We start from the raw sequence: 18,081 nt of genomic DNA, 5'->3' as shown, positions 1-18,081 counted from the left end.
CACGGGAGAGTATAACCTCTGACCCTGGGTCGGTACGTTAGTGTATAACCTCTGACCCTGGATCGGTACGGGAGAGTATAACCTCTGACCCTGGATCGGTACGTTATTGTATAACCTCTGACCCTGGATCGGTACAGGAGAGTATAACCTCTGACCCTGGATCGGTACGGGAGAGTATAACCTCTGACCCTGGATCGGTACGTGAGTGTATAACCTCTGACCCTGGGCCAGTGGGGAAAGGAATTTAGAGTTATGTAAATTGGTTAGCAACATTTAACCAAAGAATTGTAGTACATTATTTTTAATATATGAAATTATTTAAAAAATATATGCTCACACACGTACACCGCCGCAGTTCAATCTTTATCACACCAGCAGAAAAGATAAGCAAATCGTCTAACAGATGAAATTAAACATGTCCAGCTTAGGCCACTCTGATACCGAGTTTCCAGTAAACACAGTGAGAACATGGGAGGGTCCACAGGTACACAGTGTGGATCACAGCCATCATGTCCCCCTCAAACAGAAACACACTGTCCAGTCAGCAGACTGAGTTCAACAGACAGGCAAAACAGTCATTTGTTGAGAGAAGTATATACGATCGGCAGAGAGAGGAAAACGCCCATGTGAGTGGAGAGCGTGTTAAATGTGAGTCGACTACGGAATAGCAGCTCTCAAATCAGTCTCTCACACATTGATTAGACTCTGCGCTCACTGTTATGATAGAAAGGACATTAAAATGAAGGTGATTTTTTTTTTAGGTACAGGTGGAGGGAGTTACCTTGCATGGGTGAGGGTCCACCCCGTACGTCTCCAGGGTCTGTGCTCTCTGGAGGAGGTGAAGCTCAGCCAGAGCAGGACTCTGCCCCCTGTGGCATAGGAGGGCAGTTAGTGGAAAACGCATGCAGCGTGTTGAAGGGGGCAGTTGTTAGCCAAATACAAATTGTGTTTCATTGTGGAGCGCGGCACAAACACAGGCTATCCTTATCAGTGTTACTGTAATGAAACAGTAGGTTTCTCCAAAGCAGCTGGCTAGCAGCTAGCCTTTACATGTCCCCTGTTGTCGTTAGCTTAGCATCAGCCAAAGGTGTTGCCCAGCATCTTGCATTTGGATTAATGACACGGCTCGTGTTCATTAGCTGAGGTGGTGCTTGGCAGGGCCCCCAAGTGACGCAGGTCGCTGCTCAGGGACGGGAGGCTGCCTAGTGACGGGGCATCCATATCTGTTATACGACCGCGTAAAGACGGACACCTGGTTCCAGACACTGTCTGGTTACCGCCCGTTAGGGACAGGGACGTGGGTAGGCATGTGTTAGTCAGCAGTGTGTGTGTGTGTGTGTGTGTGTTTGCATTTGTGTGTGTGTGTGTTTGCATTTGTGTGTGTGTGTGTGTTTGCATTTGGGTGTGTTTGCATTTGTGTGTGTGTGTGTTTGCATTTGTGTGTGCGTGTTTGCATTTATGTGTGTGTGTGTGTGTTTGCATTTGTGTGGGTGTATGTGTGTCTTTGCATTTGTGTGTGTGTGTTTGCATTTGTGTGTGTGTGTGTTTGCATTTGTGTGTGTGTGTGTGTGTGTGTGTCTTTGCATTTGTGTGTGTGTTTGTTTGCATTTGTGTGTGTGTTTGCATTTGTGTGTGTGTGTGTGTTTGCATTTGTGTGTGTGTGTGTGTTTGCATTTGTGTGTGTGTGTGTGTGTGTGTGTTTGCATTTGTGTGGGTGTGTGTGTTTGTCCCCAACAGAGTCAGAGACACACCTAGATAGGCCGTTGAAGCCGATCATGCGCCGTACAGGTGTTTTCATGATGTTCTGGCAAACAATCAGTGAAAAGTAAACAGGGTGGAAAACCAGCTGGGCCTCTATTTGTATGTGAAAGCACAGAGAGCAGGGGAGAAAGCCAAATGTGTATTTTACCAATTCAGTCAAATGTTTGTGAAATTCTGCTGATGTAATGTCATGATGCCAGGCACATGAAGTATTTGCAGTAGATGCTGGAGTTCTTAAATTATTTGAATTCACTTGCTTGACAAGATCCAACCAAATTTTCTTTCTTTCAATCCAACACACTCCAAAAAGGACACTGTCTTACTACAAATCCCACACTACAAAAAGGACATTGTTAGACTACAAATCCCACGCTACAAACAGGACACTGTTAGACTACAAATCCCACGTTACCTTAGCTCATTTTTGTGGATCTCGATGATCTTCCGCTCTAGTTTGAGCGACTGCTTGGGGAACAGTCTGAAGTCTCGGATGTAGTCTGGCGGGTGCTCATCTGGGTCATAGTCCCCTAGTTCAGCTGAGAAGGAAGGGTTAGGACAGGGTTAAGATAGGGTTAGGACAGGGTTAGGACAGGGTAAAGACAGGGTTAGGAGAGGGTTAGGACAGGGTAAAGACAGGGTTAGGAGAGGGTTAGGACAGGGTAAAGACAGGGTTAAGACAGGGTTAAGAGAGGGTTAGGACAGGGTAAGGACAGGGTTAGGACAGGGTAAAGACAGGGTTAGGACAGGGTTAAGACAGGGTTAGGAGAGGGTTAGGACAGGGTAAAGACAGGGTTAGGACAGGGTAAAGACAGGGTTAGGACAGGGTTAAGACAGGGTTAGGGCAGGGTTAGGACAAGGTTAGGAGAGGGTTAAGACAGGGTAAGGAAAGGGTTAGGACAGGGTTAAGACAAGGTTAGGGCAGGATTAGGACAAGTTTAGGAGAGGGTTAGGAGCGGCTTGAGACATGGTTAGGACAGGGTTAGGAGGGGGTTATCAGTGCAACAAACCTTCAGCTAACATCCAACACTCTAGGTAACAGCCTACGAGGGGTGCCGGGGAGACGTTCTAATTGAACAGCAGTACTAATTACAACCTGCAGGGGGCCTGGCACTGCAACTATGTACCATGACGTTCTATCCAAATGGCACACTCCTTATTTTGTCCACTACGTTTGATCATGGCCACGTGGGTGTGAAGGGGTGCCATTTGAGACGTTCTCTTTGTCACCTTATCTCCATTCATCATATTTCCCTCTGTAGGGAGCCAAGTCTGACAACAGAGCAGGGAGGAGTGTTGGATCAATCCGGATATTCTGTTTGTTGTTTCAGACGTGGTGATTAGCTAGCGGTACAGACACTGTACCGGATGACAGACTGTGTACTGGATCACAGTTACTTCTTTCACATCAAATACTAGCTGGAGACCCCACTGCTCTGCTGACTGGCACTGTGCATTTGAAGAGTTTAGCTCCAAAAGGCTGCATCTGGATATCGCTTTGTGGTGACGTGAGATCTCAGTTTAAAGTTGTCCATGAGTAGTGTGGGATCCGATTACTCTGGGAGCATCTGAGCAGGGGCTGGGTATGCCTGAGTACTGATGTGTCTGGTGTCACAGCAAGCCTGTCACTAAATGCTGTGCATATGAATGTCAGAGGGTGGGGCTCACCCTGTATGATACACGCCCCCAGGTAGGCGGCGTCAGCAAACGGGCACAGGAGACGGCCGTGGTAGACATCCCTCTTTAGCTGCAAATACAGCAGATACCTGCCCAGAGACACAGTGACATGGTCAGCCACTGACAGACCCTGTATCAGATGACAAAACATGCACCGGATGACAGACTGTGTATCAAATGACAAAACATGTACCGGATGACAGACTGTGTATCAAATGACAAAACATGTACCGGATGACAGACTGTGTATCAAATGACAAAACATGTACCGGGTGACAGACTGTCTATCAAATGACAAAACATGTATCGGATGACAGACTGTGTATCAAATGACAAAACATGTACCGGATGACAGACTGTGTATCAAATGACAAAACATGTACCGGATGACAGACTGTGTATCAAATGACAAAACATGTACCGGGTGACAGACTGTCTATCAAATGACAAAACATGTATCGGATGACAGACTGTGTATCAAATGACAAAACATGTACCGGATGACAGACTGTGTATCAAATGACAAAACATGTACCGGATGACAGACTGTGTATCAAATGACAAAACATGTACCGGATGACAGACTGTGTATCAAATGACAGACTGAGTACCGGATGACACACACTGTACCGGATGACATACACAGTACCGGATGACAGACTGTACCGGATGACAGATCCTGTCCTGGATGACAGACACTGTATCAGATGACTAGCACTGTACCAGATGACAGACACTATATTAGATGTCAAACCAAGATGTTTTGATAAACGGACATAAGTAACACTTCTTTCACTAGGAATTCAGCAAATAATGTGTTTAATTTAGGAAATCTGTTCCCAAGCATTACCATGAATGAGATGGACTGTATAATGGTGTCCAGCTGTACACTCTATAGAGCTTTTAGGGTTTAGTCAAATCTAAACTGTGGGGGAAACCCTAATAGCCCTTTGAGGGAGGTAGGGCTATTTGAGAAACAATTAAATTGAGTTCTTTGAAATACCTCTTATGTTAAAGAACTTCAGGGCACCAACCCCTAAAGGATTCCACAATAACCGTATCATCAGAATAAAGGTATGATATTACAATACTATCTCTCTTTAGTCTTAGTTGTGGTTAAATTCCAGATAATTCCCGCCTCCAAAGAAACAGCATGTGGCTGGATCTACCTGTACACTGTGTTTTACTGATTTCTTTTTAAACGTTACTAAAAATACACTGAAGCCTGGCACTTCCTATACAGAGTTCATACTCATCATAATAAATGTCAAACTACAAATGGCATGGTCTTCAACCCAAGTATAATTAATTTAATTCATTATATTTCGACAGTAACCACAGCATAACCCATACAGAACCCATCTACACACACTGAACATTTACTAAGACACATTGTGCCACTGCCATAAATTACACCACTCGGAGATCAGTTGCTATGGGTATCACCCGCACAAGAGATCGGTTACCATGGCAACATCCACCACAGTTACTATGGAGACGTCTACTGTGCCAATGTCTCCCCTGTCACTTGTGGCACTGGCTCGAAAACTTCCACAGGCAACTGACTCAACCTAGACAAACACGCCTGAAAGACGCACAACAAAACGCATTCACACACACTCACAGATACCACTGGTCTTGTGGCGGTTTGCACCAGCACACAAACACCCAGAGAGAGACGCCGGGGCTGAACCAGAGCAAGGCCGAGAGAAAGAAAAGCATGAAAAATTAAATGGAACTAAATGGACTGCTGCCTCTGAATCGGTTTATTTATAGAGCCTGTTAAAACTGCAGCAACCGAAACTAGGAGCCTCTATCTACACATATTCACCTTCGTTTTTGGCCTCAAATCCAGTTAAGTTGCAGTATACAAATATATTTCACGAAATGGTTCTAATGAAAATGGAATATGTGATGAATATGTGAAGTTGACCTGATCCACAGCTCCTAGTCAGACACTCAACCACATTGACCCGGACTGACTTCAATACGATGACTTGAATATACTGACTTACACAGGAATTAACCAGCAATAAGGCTAAACAGAAACTCTGTAAAAAAAAATATATATAATAATATATACAACTCTTATGAAAAAAATGTAAGCACTTTCTGAAAGTGCTTCAATAGTAGAATGTATCATGACCGGCCACCTGGGGTTGAGTCGTGGAAGGAGAGGATGAGGTTTAAGAGGAGAGAGGATGAGGTTTAAGAGGAGAGAGGATGAGGTCACAGAGGAGAGAGGAAGAGGTCACAGAGGAGAGAGGAAGAGGTTTAAGAGGAGAGAGGAGGAGGTCACAGAGAAGAGTGGAGGATGGTTGACGGTGGTGATGGAGTCTGCTGACAATCTTCCACACGGCAAGTCTGAGAAACAACTTAAAGCAGTTGGCCTTCTCTTCATTTAAAATGGTTAGGTTTCGTTATGTTTTACACATGCTACATCTGTTCAGGCTTCTTGTCGTCAATTTGCAGTGTAATTACAGACACAGAGAGGGAGGGAGGCAGGGCTAGAGTGAGAGAGAGAGAGAGAGAGAGAGGGGGGGGGGGGGAGAGAGAGGGAGAGAGGGGGAGAGAGAGGGAGAGAGGGGGAGAGAGAGGGAGAGAGGGGGAGAGAGAGAGAGAGAGAGGGAGAGAGAGGGAAGAGATGAACACTGGAATCACTAATATGAGTGAGTGTATAATCACAGTAGGTCTCTACCACTTCATCTTGCCCTCTATAATTCTCCTTCTGTTCTTCAATCTCATTCTGCCTCCCCCCTTTCTCTCTCGCCCCCCTCTCTTTCAACCAACCCAGTCATTTTCTCACTCTCCCCTTTGGACCACGTCAACAGATCTCTGAACCACTGAGTCCTCCCTAACCGTTTTCCCTGCTGCCTGAACCCCCTGCTGAGTGTTTCCAGAGCAACACAGCTTCTCTGGTGTTTCGGAGAGCATCGACGGGCAGAATCATATTTTCAACACGTTGGCTACTACAGTAACATTTGTCAAGAACACCTGTTGCTGTGTAATTTGTTTTTCCGACACGTCTTTCACATTTCCTTGGAAGGAGTATCTGTTTAAAGTCCAGGAAACAGAAGAACCAAACCTGTCAACAAATGCTGTTCTTCCAGTCTTCTTCCATTCACCTAGCCTCATTAATGTAAAGAGCCAACCAATTTGGTGTGGTATTGGATATCTGAGCAAGGTATTCGGGCCAATCGGCATTAGGGACATTACCTGGTGAGTTCCTCTTTGATCTTCATTGGCTCATGGGGGTAGAATTTGACCCGGAAGCACATTGTGTAGGGCTGCTGAGCTGTGAAACACACAGTCACAAAGAAGGAGCGTGAGGGAAGAGAGAAAGAGTGAAAGAGAAAAGAGATTACAGACACAGTGTAACTATTTCTGATCATTCATTTGTTAATGATCATGAATGTAATTATTCACACAGAAGAGCTGTTGAATCACTAGAGATGACTAAAACTCTCTGACACATTATGCTTGCACGCACACACACACACACAGAAATACTGCATGCATATTCACACACACACACAAGCTTGCACTAATTAGTAAAAGATGAACCACAGTTAGCATTTATAACGCCATGGTTCTGATCTGCAAGCGTATCCCTCTCTTCTGGAGATCAAATAGCACAGATATATAGACACCAAAACACGCGTGCACGCACACACACACAGAACATTCACTTAGAACATGTACTCAGTTTTGTGAGCTACGCCCTTGGAGGGTAACCGTATCTGTTTGCTTTATACTGGAAGTCATATGAAGTGATGTTTCATAATAAAAGCCCAAGTAGGAGAAAGACATACTGGATGGAAGAGTACACTCACGCATCCCAAATGACAGCCTACTTAGTACACTACTTTCCACCAGCTCCAGCACAGGTGGGATAAGGGTGCCATTTCTGACACACACCATAGGTTGAGAGACAGGAAGTAATTACTGAGTTGACTGATGCTCCCATGCACACAGCAGAATTCTCACTGGCATTATCTGAAGCAGGAATGAAAAACAGCCCAAGGCTAAATAATAAATATAAGGGAATATGAAATCCTAAAATCCTAAATATGTAGAGCTGCTTATTCCTGAGCCTTGGGGATTTTTTTTCTAAAGTGATTTTTAAGGACCCTAATTCCCGGCGCACACACACGCACACGCACGCGCACACGCAGAACACACGGACACATGTACACAACCGAGACGAGCCTAAGAGGAGAACAAACCCAGACGCTGGGATGTGGGACTGTCAGTTCAGCTCAGATATATCAAAGCCCACCCTCCATCTTTCCTTCCTATCTTCTACAGCACTCCCATGTTCTGTCTGCTCTCTACATCACCCTACACCCTACTCTACATCACCCTACACCCTACTCTACATCACCCTACACCCTACTCTACATCACCCTACACCCTACTCTACATCACCCTACACCCTACTCTACATCACCCTACACCCTACTCTACATCACCCTATCTTTAACTCCACTCTCTCTCTCTGTCTCCCCTCATTCTCTCCCTCTCTATCTTTAACTCCACTCTCTCTCTCTGTCTCCCCTCATTCTCTCCCTCTCTATCTTTAACTCCCTCTCTCTCTCTCTGTCTCCCCTCATTCTCTCCCTCTCTATCTTTAACTCCCTCTCTCTCTCTCTGTCTCCCCTCGTTCCCTCCCTCTCTATCTTTAACTCCATCTAAGCTCTCCCTCATGTCTTTACTTTCTCATTTAAACTGATCCCCCTATCTGTCACTGTCTATCTCTCCATCTGGCGCTGCCCTCCCTCCCTCCCTCCGTCTTTCTTTCTCTTCAACTGAACATGTTCTAGAAACTGAGCCAATGAGTAATAGTTTCTTAATTATTTCATGACCTGGCGGAAAGGTTTAGAGAGAGGAGAAGAGAACAAGAGAGAGGAAAAGAGTTGGATTTCATGGTGTGTTTGTGTACAAAGGTAACTTTACTACCGATATGCCCCGTCAGTTCAGAACCCACAACACATAACCAGCACCAAACCGTTTTGAATAAAACACTCTAAATCCACACAGCATGGACACATAGATTAGCTTTCACCCCCCAAAAAAAAAATTGTCGCTTTGGTACTATTATCAATAGTAAGGGTGTTTTTTCAAAACTCCAAACTGACATTAAATCTTGCTTTCAAAACAATTGATTTTGGTTTAATTTAGTTTGTAAACATCTTTCGCTGCAAGATCAGTGATTCAACCACTAAGTTTTGGGTTAAATACAACAAATACATTGGTTCTGTCATCAAAACACAACAGTCCAATTCTCTCAGTTAAGTCATTGTAACAATCTGTTAGTCCAAGACCAAACAACGTAAGTGTTTCACAATGACTTTGCTAAAGTTTTGTTTCACAATCCTCTCCAAGGTGCGGTTATCCCTATTGCTTGTACACTTTTTTTCTACCACATCTTTTCCTACCCTTCGCCTATCTATTAAGGTGCTTGGACACAGAGCTCTGTGAACAGCCAGCCTCTTTAGCTATGACCTTTTGTGTCTTGCCCTCCTTGTGCAAGGTGTCAATGGTCGTCTTTTGGACAGCTGTCAAGTCAGCAGTCTTCCCCATGATTGTGTTTCCTACAGAATTAGACTGAGAGTCCATTTAAAGGCCTTTGCAGGTGTTTTGAGTTAATTAGCTGATTAGAGTGTGGCACCAGGTGTCTTCAATATTGAACCTATTCACAATATTCTAATTTTCTGAGATACTGAATTTGGGGTTTTCATTAGTTGTCAGTTATAATCATCCCAATTAAAAGAAATAAACACTTGAAATATATCAGCCCGTGTGGAATGAATGTATACATTATACAAGTTGCACTTTTTGAATGGAAATACTGAAATAAATCAACTTTTTGCTGATATTCTAATTTTATGGCCAGCACCTGTACAACCAACCGTCAGAGCTGGGTTTCAGTGCTTTTGGGATGTTCCCCGTCCTCTAGTTTCCCTGTTGTAGGGGGCGACCTAAGACCTCTTTCCCTATTTTAGAAGGGAGGCAATGTCCCGAGTGTCACATGGGCACACATTCAAACACTGTGGCCACATCAGAAAGAGAGAACAGAAGGAACACTTACACTTCATCTGCTTCACTATGGGTTTACTGGGCTCCAGCCAGTGCTAAGAGAAAGAGAGAGAGAGAGAGAGAGGGGGGAGAGAGAGAGAGGGGGGAGAGAAATGGAGAGAGAGAGAGAGAGGGAGGGACAGAGAGACAGAGAGAGGGAGAGATGTATCAATTTATTAAAGGTGGATTAAAAATATGAGTGTGTATTCAGGTGTATGAGGGTGTATTCAGGTGTATGAGTGTGTATTCAGGTGTATGAGGGTGTATTCAGGTGTATGAGTGTGTATTCTGTGTATGAGTGTGTATTCTGTGTATGAGTGTGTATTAATGTGTACGAGTGTGTATTAATGTGTACGAGTGTGTATTAATGTGTACGAGTGTGTATTCAGTCTACGAGTGTGTATTCAGGTGTACGAGTGTGTATTCAGTGTACGAGTGTGTATTCAGTGTACGAGTGTGTATTCAGTGTACGAGTGAATATTCAGGTGTACGAGTGGGTATTTAGGTGTACGAGTGGGTATTCAGGTGTACGAGTATGTATTCAGGTGTACGAGTGTGTATTCAGTGTACGAGTGTGTATTCAGTGTACGAGTGTGTATTAATCAATAATAATTAATGTGTTGAAGTGTCATCAAGGTGTTGTAGGGGACCATTGTAACAGTCCTACTTTATGGTGCAATGGGTTTTTACTGTAGGGTAGTGAGTCGTCATCACTGAACGTCTGCTCTTGTGTGCATTTGTGTCTGAAAAATATAAATATCCTGGTGTAAAGAGGCTTAAATAATTTACTGCTCCGATGCCGAAAGATGTTCCGTCTTAGCGTTGAGACATCCTGTTCATGTACACAACAAGGAACACCGGAAAACTGCTGCCATGGCAACCCTCAACCAAAACAGAATGAGCCGACACAAGTTTGAATAGTTTTAGACAGAACCATAAATGTCTCTAGTCATTAGGTGAGTGTGTTTTGCATAGCCCTGAGTGGACTGGCTGAGTGGAGACACATAAAGAACAAACAAAATGTCAAAAATTTTAAACTTCTGTAAAGTCTTCTCTCATGGATGTGTTATTTGGTACTTAAATAGTTTAGTTGTGTGATTTCATATCCTGACATTTGCTTTTTCTAAACAGCCATTGCAAATGTCAGCTGACTTTAGCCCCAACTGGCTAATAATCAATGGAGGTACTGTGCAAATGTATTTTTTGTAATGGTCACTAGTTTTCTCTGTGTCCCGATTTTTCCTCTTGGCATGTAGTGTATAGTGCAGATTTTGTAAAATATTTTGTCATAACTTGACATTGAGTACCATGCAATACGAAATATCGTAATAATGTCTCAAGCCTGTAACAGAACTCTCCAAACCAACTATTGTACACTAAGATCAGATCTTCCAAATCAAAATTTGCCACTTTTATGGGTTGTTATAAAATGCTTAAATGCCTTAACGGATTCTGCTTTAATGAGCAGGGTTGGCTACAGCAGAAGACACATCTTCAGATTGTGAATAATAATAAAAACCAGAGGTCCATAAACGCACGTGGACCTGAGCAACCCACCCAGCAGTACAGGAGTTATATGTTGTTTCCATTTATGTGAGCATACAAACCCTCTGCTTCTCCAGGTCCACATATCTGATGCCAAAGTAGTCTTTCTCCAGGAGGCTGTAATGGTTACACACATGGTCCAGGAGGAACTGGCCGCGGGTTTCTCTCTGCGGGGACCAAACAGAACCCTCTGTTATCAGGAATACAGTACGCCCACCATGCAACTGCAGTATATTCTCTACACGGCAGAAAAGGGCTGTTCAGCGCCAGTCAAGAATGGCTGAGGCACTTCTGTACACTTTCTTTGACCAGGAAGTAAAACTCATCCGGTGTCCCAGGGCTGAATCAGTCTCATATGAGAAAAACGGGAGGAAAACTCAAAGTGTTCCAGGATCACCAGGATCTTACTGAGATAGATATGAGAGAGAACACTTATAATCAGGGGAGAACTGGCTAATTTACAAAATTGTTCTCACCAGATATGTATAGCAGGTATGAAGACAGAAACAAACCAGTTAAATCGTACACTTATTTATCTGTTTCAGTGTGATACTGACGTTTCTCTGTTTCAGTGTGATACTGACGTTTCTCTGTTTCAGTGTGATACTGACGTTTCTCTGTTTCAGTGTGATACTGACGTTTCTCTGTTTCAGTGTGATACTGACGTTTCTCTGTTTCAGTGTGATACTGACGTTTCTCTGTTTCAGTGTGATACTGACGTTTCTCTGTTTCAGTGTGATACTGACGTTTCTCTGTTTCAGTGTGATACTGACGTTTCTCTGTTACAGTGTGATACTGACGTTTCTCTGTTTCAGTGTGATACTGACGTTTCTCTGTTTCAGTGTGATACTGACGTTTCTCTGTTACAGTGTGATACTGACGTTTCTCTGTTTTAGTGTTATACTTACGTTTCTCTGTTTCAGTGACATTTTGTCCCCACAAGATAATAAAAACAAGCACACACACACACACACACAGCCCTAGCAAAAATAATAGATACACACTAAATCACTACAACACACATACAATCTAATTTCCGCCATAAAAAAGCATCCACTTGCTCTGCTGACTTCTAAATAAAGCTGTCAGTCGTGGCTGTCCTGCTGTGACCTGTCAGTGTCTGAGGTGTTCTGGTTCTGGTCAGTCCATCATAAATGGATAGGCATCCCTGGTGGTCCTTCACCACAAGCTCCTCCTCGTTCCGACGAAGGGCAACGGGCACCCGTCTAATCAGTCGGAGCAGATCCAGCCGGTAAATCGGGTGATCGTCCTCGCTGTTATTACAGACATTTTGCATCTACTGAACAAGGCTGTCCACGGCCCCCTAACCCCTCGGAAAAGAGGCCCGTGCCGAAGCGGTCAGCCCCAACAGCTGTTGCTGGACTGTCAATCAAGTGCGTATCCGTCTCTGGTCCATCCTGTTGCCGTTTGACTCAGTGGTCCCTGCAGAGTGCCTTCTGTCTCCTCCGGTCAAAGGCACAGCGAGCATGAATCACACTGTCATATCACACGCACAGTATCTCATACAAACACCACCTTCTAGAGAGCAGAGACGGGATGGATAAAGAAAGAGACAGAGAGAGAGAGAGAGAGGAGGGGAGAGAAAGTGAGAGTACGAGGGAGAGAGTGGAAGGAAAGAGAGCAGAAAGAGAGGGAGCAGAAAGTCCATATCATGTCCAACAAGAGGTGTATGCATATTTCAAAGGGCTTAACATTAAATATTAACCCCGTCAGCCCGTCTCTACATGACCTATCTTAATGAAAACGAAGTGCTCTCCCCGCTACAGATCCAGCGTTACACATCCGGACGGCAGCTGGCGTGAGTTGAGCCGGAGCAAAGTGCCCTGCAGAGTGTATGGGTGTATGTCGGGGTGTTACGAGGGGTCTTTGATTGTGCGTGTTCCACTGGAGGAAACGCTCCTCTGAGATGGCGAGATGGGACACTTCCTCTACAAACCAGACTACCGAGAGATTTCCACTCAGAAATACAAGACCAAAATGTATCCCGGGTGGCGTGGGTTAATGAACACAAAGTGCTACGAGGTGTATGAAGAAACAATTACAGATAAAAAACCACATGCTCATCGTGTACTCACAACTTAAATCCACCAGTGCAAATGCCAATGTATGTCCATCGATGTGGTATTGCTGTATCATATGTGATGTGTGAATTTCCCCAAGCCATGCAAAATGACAGTCTACAATTCCCGGTTGTAAGCAAAGCTCCCACGAATCTGTGAAAATTAGTACCACCCCCGTCCTCCGCTTTCACCTGTCTTCCAGGGTGGGGACGAGTGTTCCTATCAGGCTGTAGTCTTCACAAAGCACCAGAAAAAGAGTCAGCCTGGCTGTCTTCCAATGTTGTGGCCAATAGAAACATTGTTCAGTCCAATGGCTCTGTTGAACGAGGACAACCACATCTATCAGCCAGCAGTGTGATCAAGCAACAGGCCAAAACACTAAGGCCACAGTGATTGCTACAAATGATGACTCCATTCACCTTCAGATCAGAAAGCAATCACTCAACCAATAACGTCATGGGTTGAACTCTCCAGGCGCCAAATTTCAGAAATACTGGCGCAGGGCACAGTTATGTCTGAAACACATTCAGTCAATCATAAAGTTCAACATCACTGTGCTCCTAGGAATCCACTGGATGTAGTCATTAGTAGCCTAACAGTTTCGTCGTGACCGCTGGTTTTGTAAGATCACATATTCCCTAGGTGACTTCTGATCTCAAAGATCAAGGGATGGAGTAGCGCATGAAAACAAACAACCACACGTTTCAACCCAGATTTCCTGCTTTGATATGCCAGGTCACACTTCTACCTCACACAGTTGCGGAGGCGTTTTTTTCCCCCAGCAGATTCTTTAGAGTGCAGCGATCGCTGTGGTACAGGAAGTCTCGGTCAAAGAAACTGACAGAGCTACAGTGTGTACATCAGAAGTGATTGTGTCAAACGGACAGAGCACCAATCTCTGGCGGAGAGGTGATGCTAAAATAAATCCCCTATTTCACGCAAGATATTAGCGTGTTTTAACCTTCCACAAATCTTCCACCAGATATCATTCGTAGCTAATCAACATTGCTTTCAGTACCCCCCCCCCTCCCCCATTTAGATTGTCAATGGTGCACCATTAAATACTTATTTCAGTCCAAGCACAGTGGGTGTCGTCAAGTCCCAGCATCTGTAAAACATCAGAAAAGTCTCCCTAAGTTCCAGCCTGCCAAGACTCTAGTTCCCAGACTCTCAGACAGGGGTGAAGTATAGGCAGATCTCCCCCCTCCGAAACAGGCAGACACTTAGACCAGGGAGCCTGTGCCCCAGTTAGACGGACTGGCTGATAATTAATATGCAAGCCAGCTCAATTATAACTGGTCTTTATCTCCGTTAACGGAATTTATTTCACTACAAGCCACCCCTAATTGGCTGCATGAACACACTGAGACAAGAAAGCCGTTAATGCCTGAGCTCCAGACGCACAAGACAATCCTATCTGCACAGACAGGACAGGAGGATGACAGGGCAGAAGGAGATAGGGGTGGAGAGAGAGACAGGCGAGAGTGTGGATTATTTGGCTGAGCTGTAAGCTGGGGTTAAACTGGGCCATGTCCTATTGGGTCTAAGACCCAGCACCTATGAGAGCAAGGCAGAGTCGGAGATCCGGCAGAATCAGAGATCCGGCACCTTTGGTTATGCAAATGTTGAATTATGTAATGAGAAATGTACTGTGTGTATCCGTGATGTAACTTTCCAGCTGCACAGATAAACGCTGAAATGCAGGAGTGAAGCAACACGCAATTATTATTGGAATAATAGAAAATAGACTTGCTCAAAACACTAGGAATTAACCAATGGATCAAGGTCATTTTCAGGAAGGGAAAAAGTGGTAGTCTATAAGTTTGCACCCATATTGTAAAAGTGAAATGCGATTTTCACTACATTACCAGGGCTTGACTGTATATTCCAGGGCAAGTACACCATTAGTTTTGCCTGTCAATCAATCACAGTGGGTGGGGGTACCAGGGGAGGGGGTGGGATGTTTGTGAGTCACATAGCTGGCAGGGTTACAGACCTGTCAATCAATCACTGTGGGTGGTACTTCAATTCAATGCGGAAGATTAGTAATCTACGGCCTTGAATTCAATCAGAAAAGCCCTATTTTACTGTGATTCATTGTGAGGGAAATAACTAGGAAATGTGTTTGTGTTCTGGTAAGAAACACTGGTTGCATTTAAGAAACAGCCTTTTTAAATGCAACCATTTTCTGGGGGAGGATCCCCCTGTCAAGCGTCTATATCTCTGAATGTGTGCGCTATTTCAGTATTTCCAGTAAACTGAGAGTTCATCAACCTATCCCTACACCCATGTCCACTAAACAGATCAGTCAGGTTGGAACGAAAGAACTGGTCAATGATCTGATCCTGGGGTGTGTGGAAACGCCAGGGGTAAACTGTCACGGAGAAAAACGACGGACTATTTTATTACATTCAAAGGGTTTGTTTCTCATCCGAGCGAGGAGTACCAGAGGAGTACCAGGGGATAATGGGGATCTGAGCCCAGCATTGGGAGCTGTCACAAGACAATATTTGACATTGTTTTTCCTCAAGCTTAATCCCTCACATCCCAGTGCACACCATCATCCTGTATGACCTTGTCCCAGAGGGAGGAGACAAACCAATCCCCTCCTCTCTCTCCAAACACACGTGTTCTTCACACACGCACACACACACACTGCCGGAAGGGACAGCAAATATAGTACATTAGGTGTATGTGATCCACAACCAATATATTATAACTAGCTTTTCATCACCATGGTTATCTGACATGTCACGGCAACCCTTCAGCAAATGGGATTGGCAGGGGAGAGGAAGGGGGAGGTGTGTGGAGGCAGAGTTAGTCCTATCTTTAACCCCTTGGGATGGTGAAACACAAATGTTAAATTTCACACACACACACGCGCGCACACGTGAACATACATCCCCAACACAGCTCACTGTGTACCGATTCTTCCACTGCCAGACTCACTGGTCTTAACCACGTCTCCTCTTCCTCCACTGCCAGACTCACTAGTCTTAACCAGTTCTCCTCTTCCTCCACTGCCAGACTCACTGGTCTTAACCAGTTCTCCTCTTATTCCACTGCCAGACTCACTGGTCTTAACCAGTTCTCCTCTTATTCCACTGCCAGACTCACTGGTCTTAACCAGTTCTCCTCTTATTCCACTGCCAGACTCACTGGTCTTAACCAGTTCTCCTCTTATTCCACTGCCAGACTCACTGGTCTTAACCAGTTCTCCTCTTATTCCACTGCCAGACTCACTGGTCTTAACCAGTTCTCCTCTTATTCCACTGCCAGACTCACTGGTCTTAACCAGTTCTCCTCTTCCTCCACTTTACCACAGGGACATCAAAATACGAATGCTCATATATTACTGTAAACACGGCCAAGTGCTTGTATATTGTGATATTTACGGCCTTGTTCTTATTTGGTATATTTGTCCATGTGCTTGTAAACTGCAACATTACTGACAAAAGGGGTGAATTACAAATACAGCCACATTTCAGGCTGCCTTAGAGTTTTGTCACAGTGATTATATCGTTTTGATGCCAAGATTCTCAATAAAGTCTGTTGCAAAAGAGTATGAGAAGCAGTCAGAGACAGTATACTACACACTATGGGTCCACAAGTACATTATGTTGGGACTTCACAACCCACTCTGGACCTGACGCCACACACACGCCACCATGGGGTAGATACTATTGTTTTAGGTTTATTTTTAGACATTTACGATTTATTGGGTAGATGAGTGGGGCCAGCAAGCGGACAGAGTTTATGCTGAAATGGACCGGACTCAAACCCACATGGCTGTGCTTAATGTGCGACGTAGCCAGCTAAATTAGGCCACGGGCACACGGATCGCATCGATACCTAGCTGCACCGTTCCATAATTGAGCCAATCCCAATAGAAATAACCCAGAAGCATGGACAGTGTGATTCTGCCAGTGACGCGGGAAACAAGCCCAGATGTCTAACACAATCATAATGACAGACATGCTGTTTAAATGGGTTGGAAAAAGAGGTTGGACACCAGGCATTTGAGCTTTCCTCAAAGTCTGCCTCATCGTAGATTAATGAGAGATTGTCACTGATCTACCAAGACTATCATTTATAACCAGGGGTTAAATTGGGTAGGTGCCAGCAGGAGCTGAGCTCTAGCACATGTGGTTGTAATGAGACCTGGGGGGAGTTGAGATCCCATACTTCCACTGGCCAGTAGTTAAACATTTTAGATGCAACAGGAGATTAGAACGTAGGGCTCCCCCCACTTCCTAAATCCCAATTTCAGTTAATAAACATGATGCCATTGTTTTGGCTCACCCTAAATATATTACTATGGCAATTATAGCTCAACTGACTACAATAGTTCAGCCGCGCAAATGTTTACCTAAAACTCAACAACCTCACACCATGAAATAACGCCACTGATATATATCATAATTATTATCATATTATATATAACCTAACAACTGGTCTGTGGGTAAATTCATGTCATCTACCCAGCTTGGTGGTCATTTCTATCTTTAAAACTAGAAAGCCTGGGTATCACAGTAACATTTACTTAGCTAGATAACGTCATGTATCCCTCGGCTCCGTTCTCTCTCCATTCTCTAACAGAGATGAGCTGACATTCACCTTTCATACTGATGGTAAAGGAATGATTATTCTAATATATATTATTTATTTAAATAGTTTTGGTTTGTATTAATTGTTTTTGTTGATCATTCCTTATAAGAAAGCATATTTATTTAAATCAAGGGAAAAATAAACCTTCCTGAATCTTGTCACCGTTGACAGTTGACTGATTATAGTTGACTAAATATGCAAAGAATAAAAGTTACGCAAATGTTCCTTCTTGAAAAATTTTATATTTCTTCTCTTCCAAAAATATTGGAATGGGAACTGGGATTTGATAAGAACTGGATTTGATAAGTGGAATCGGAATCAATGAAATTGAAAT

At 44.1% G+C, this 18,081-nt stretch overlaps 1 protein-coding gene across 5 annotated transcripts in view; it reads right to left on the bottom strand.

The window, feature by feature from the left end:
* frmd3 (FERM domain containing 3) overlaps window positions 1-18,081 on the bottom strand; it is a 42,825-nt gene that overhangs the window by 20,674 nt on the left and 4,070 nt on the right. For 4 of the 5 annotated variants that reach the window (XM_020052964.3, XM_034296595.1, XM_013136850.4 and 1 more), the window contains exons 2-7: window positions 11,121-11,225; window positions 9,527-9,569; window positions 6,652-6,730; window positions 3,427-3,524; window positions 2,174-2,297; window positions 782-869 (exon numbers count right to left, since the gene is read on the bottom strand). In XM_020052964.3, coding sequence (XP_019908523.1) covers window positions 782-869; window positions 2,174-2,297; window positions 3,427-3,524; window positions 6,652-6,730; window positions 9,527-9,569; window positions 11,121-11,225 — 537 coding nt within the window. The other variant, XM_020052966.3, reaches the window with a different exon arrangement.

The sequence above is a fragment of the Esox lucius genome, chromosome 13, assembly GCF_011004845.1.
Source record: "Esox lucius isolate fEsoLuc1 chromosome 13, fEsoLuc1.pri, whole genome shotgun sequence".
Taxonomy (NCBI): domain Eukaryota; kingdom Metazoa; phylum Chordata; class Actinopteri; order Esociformes; family Esocidae; genus Esox; species Esox lucius.
Note: the sequence above shows the minus strand (reverse complement) of the source record. Positions and strands in the feature narration are given on the sequence as shown.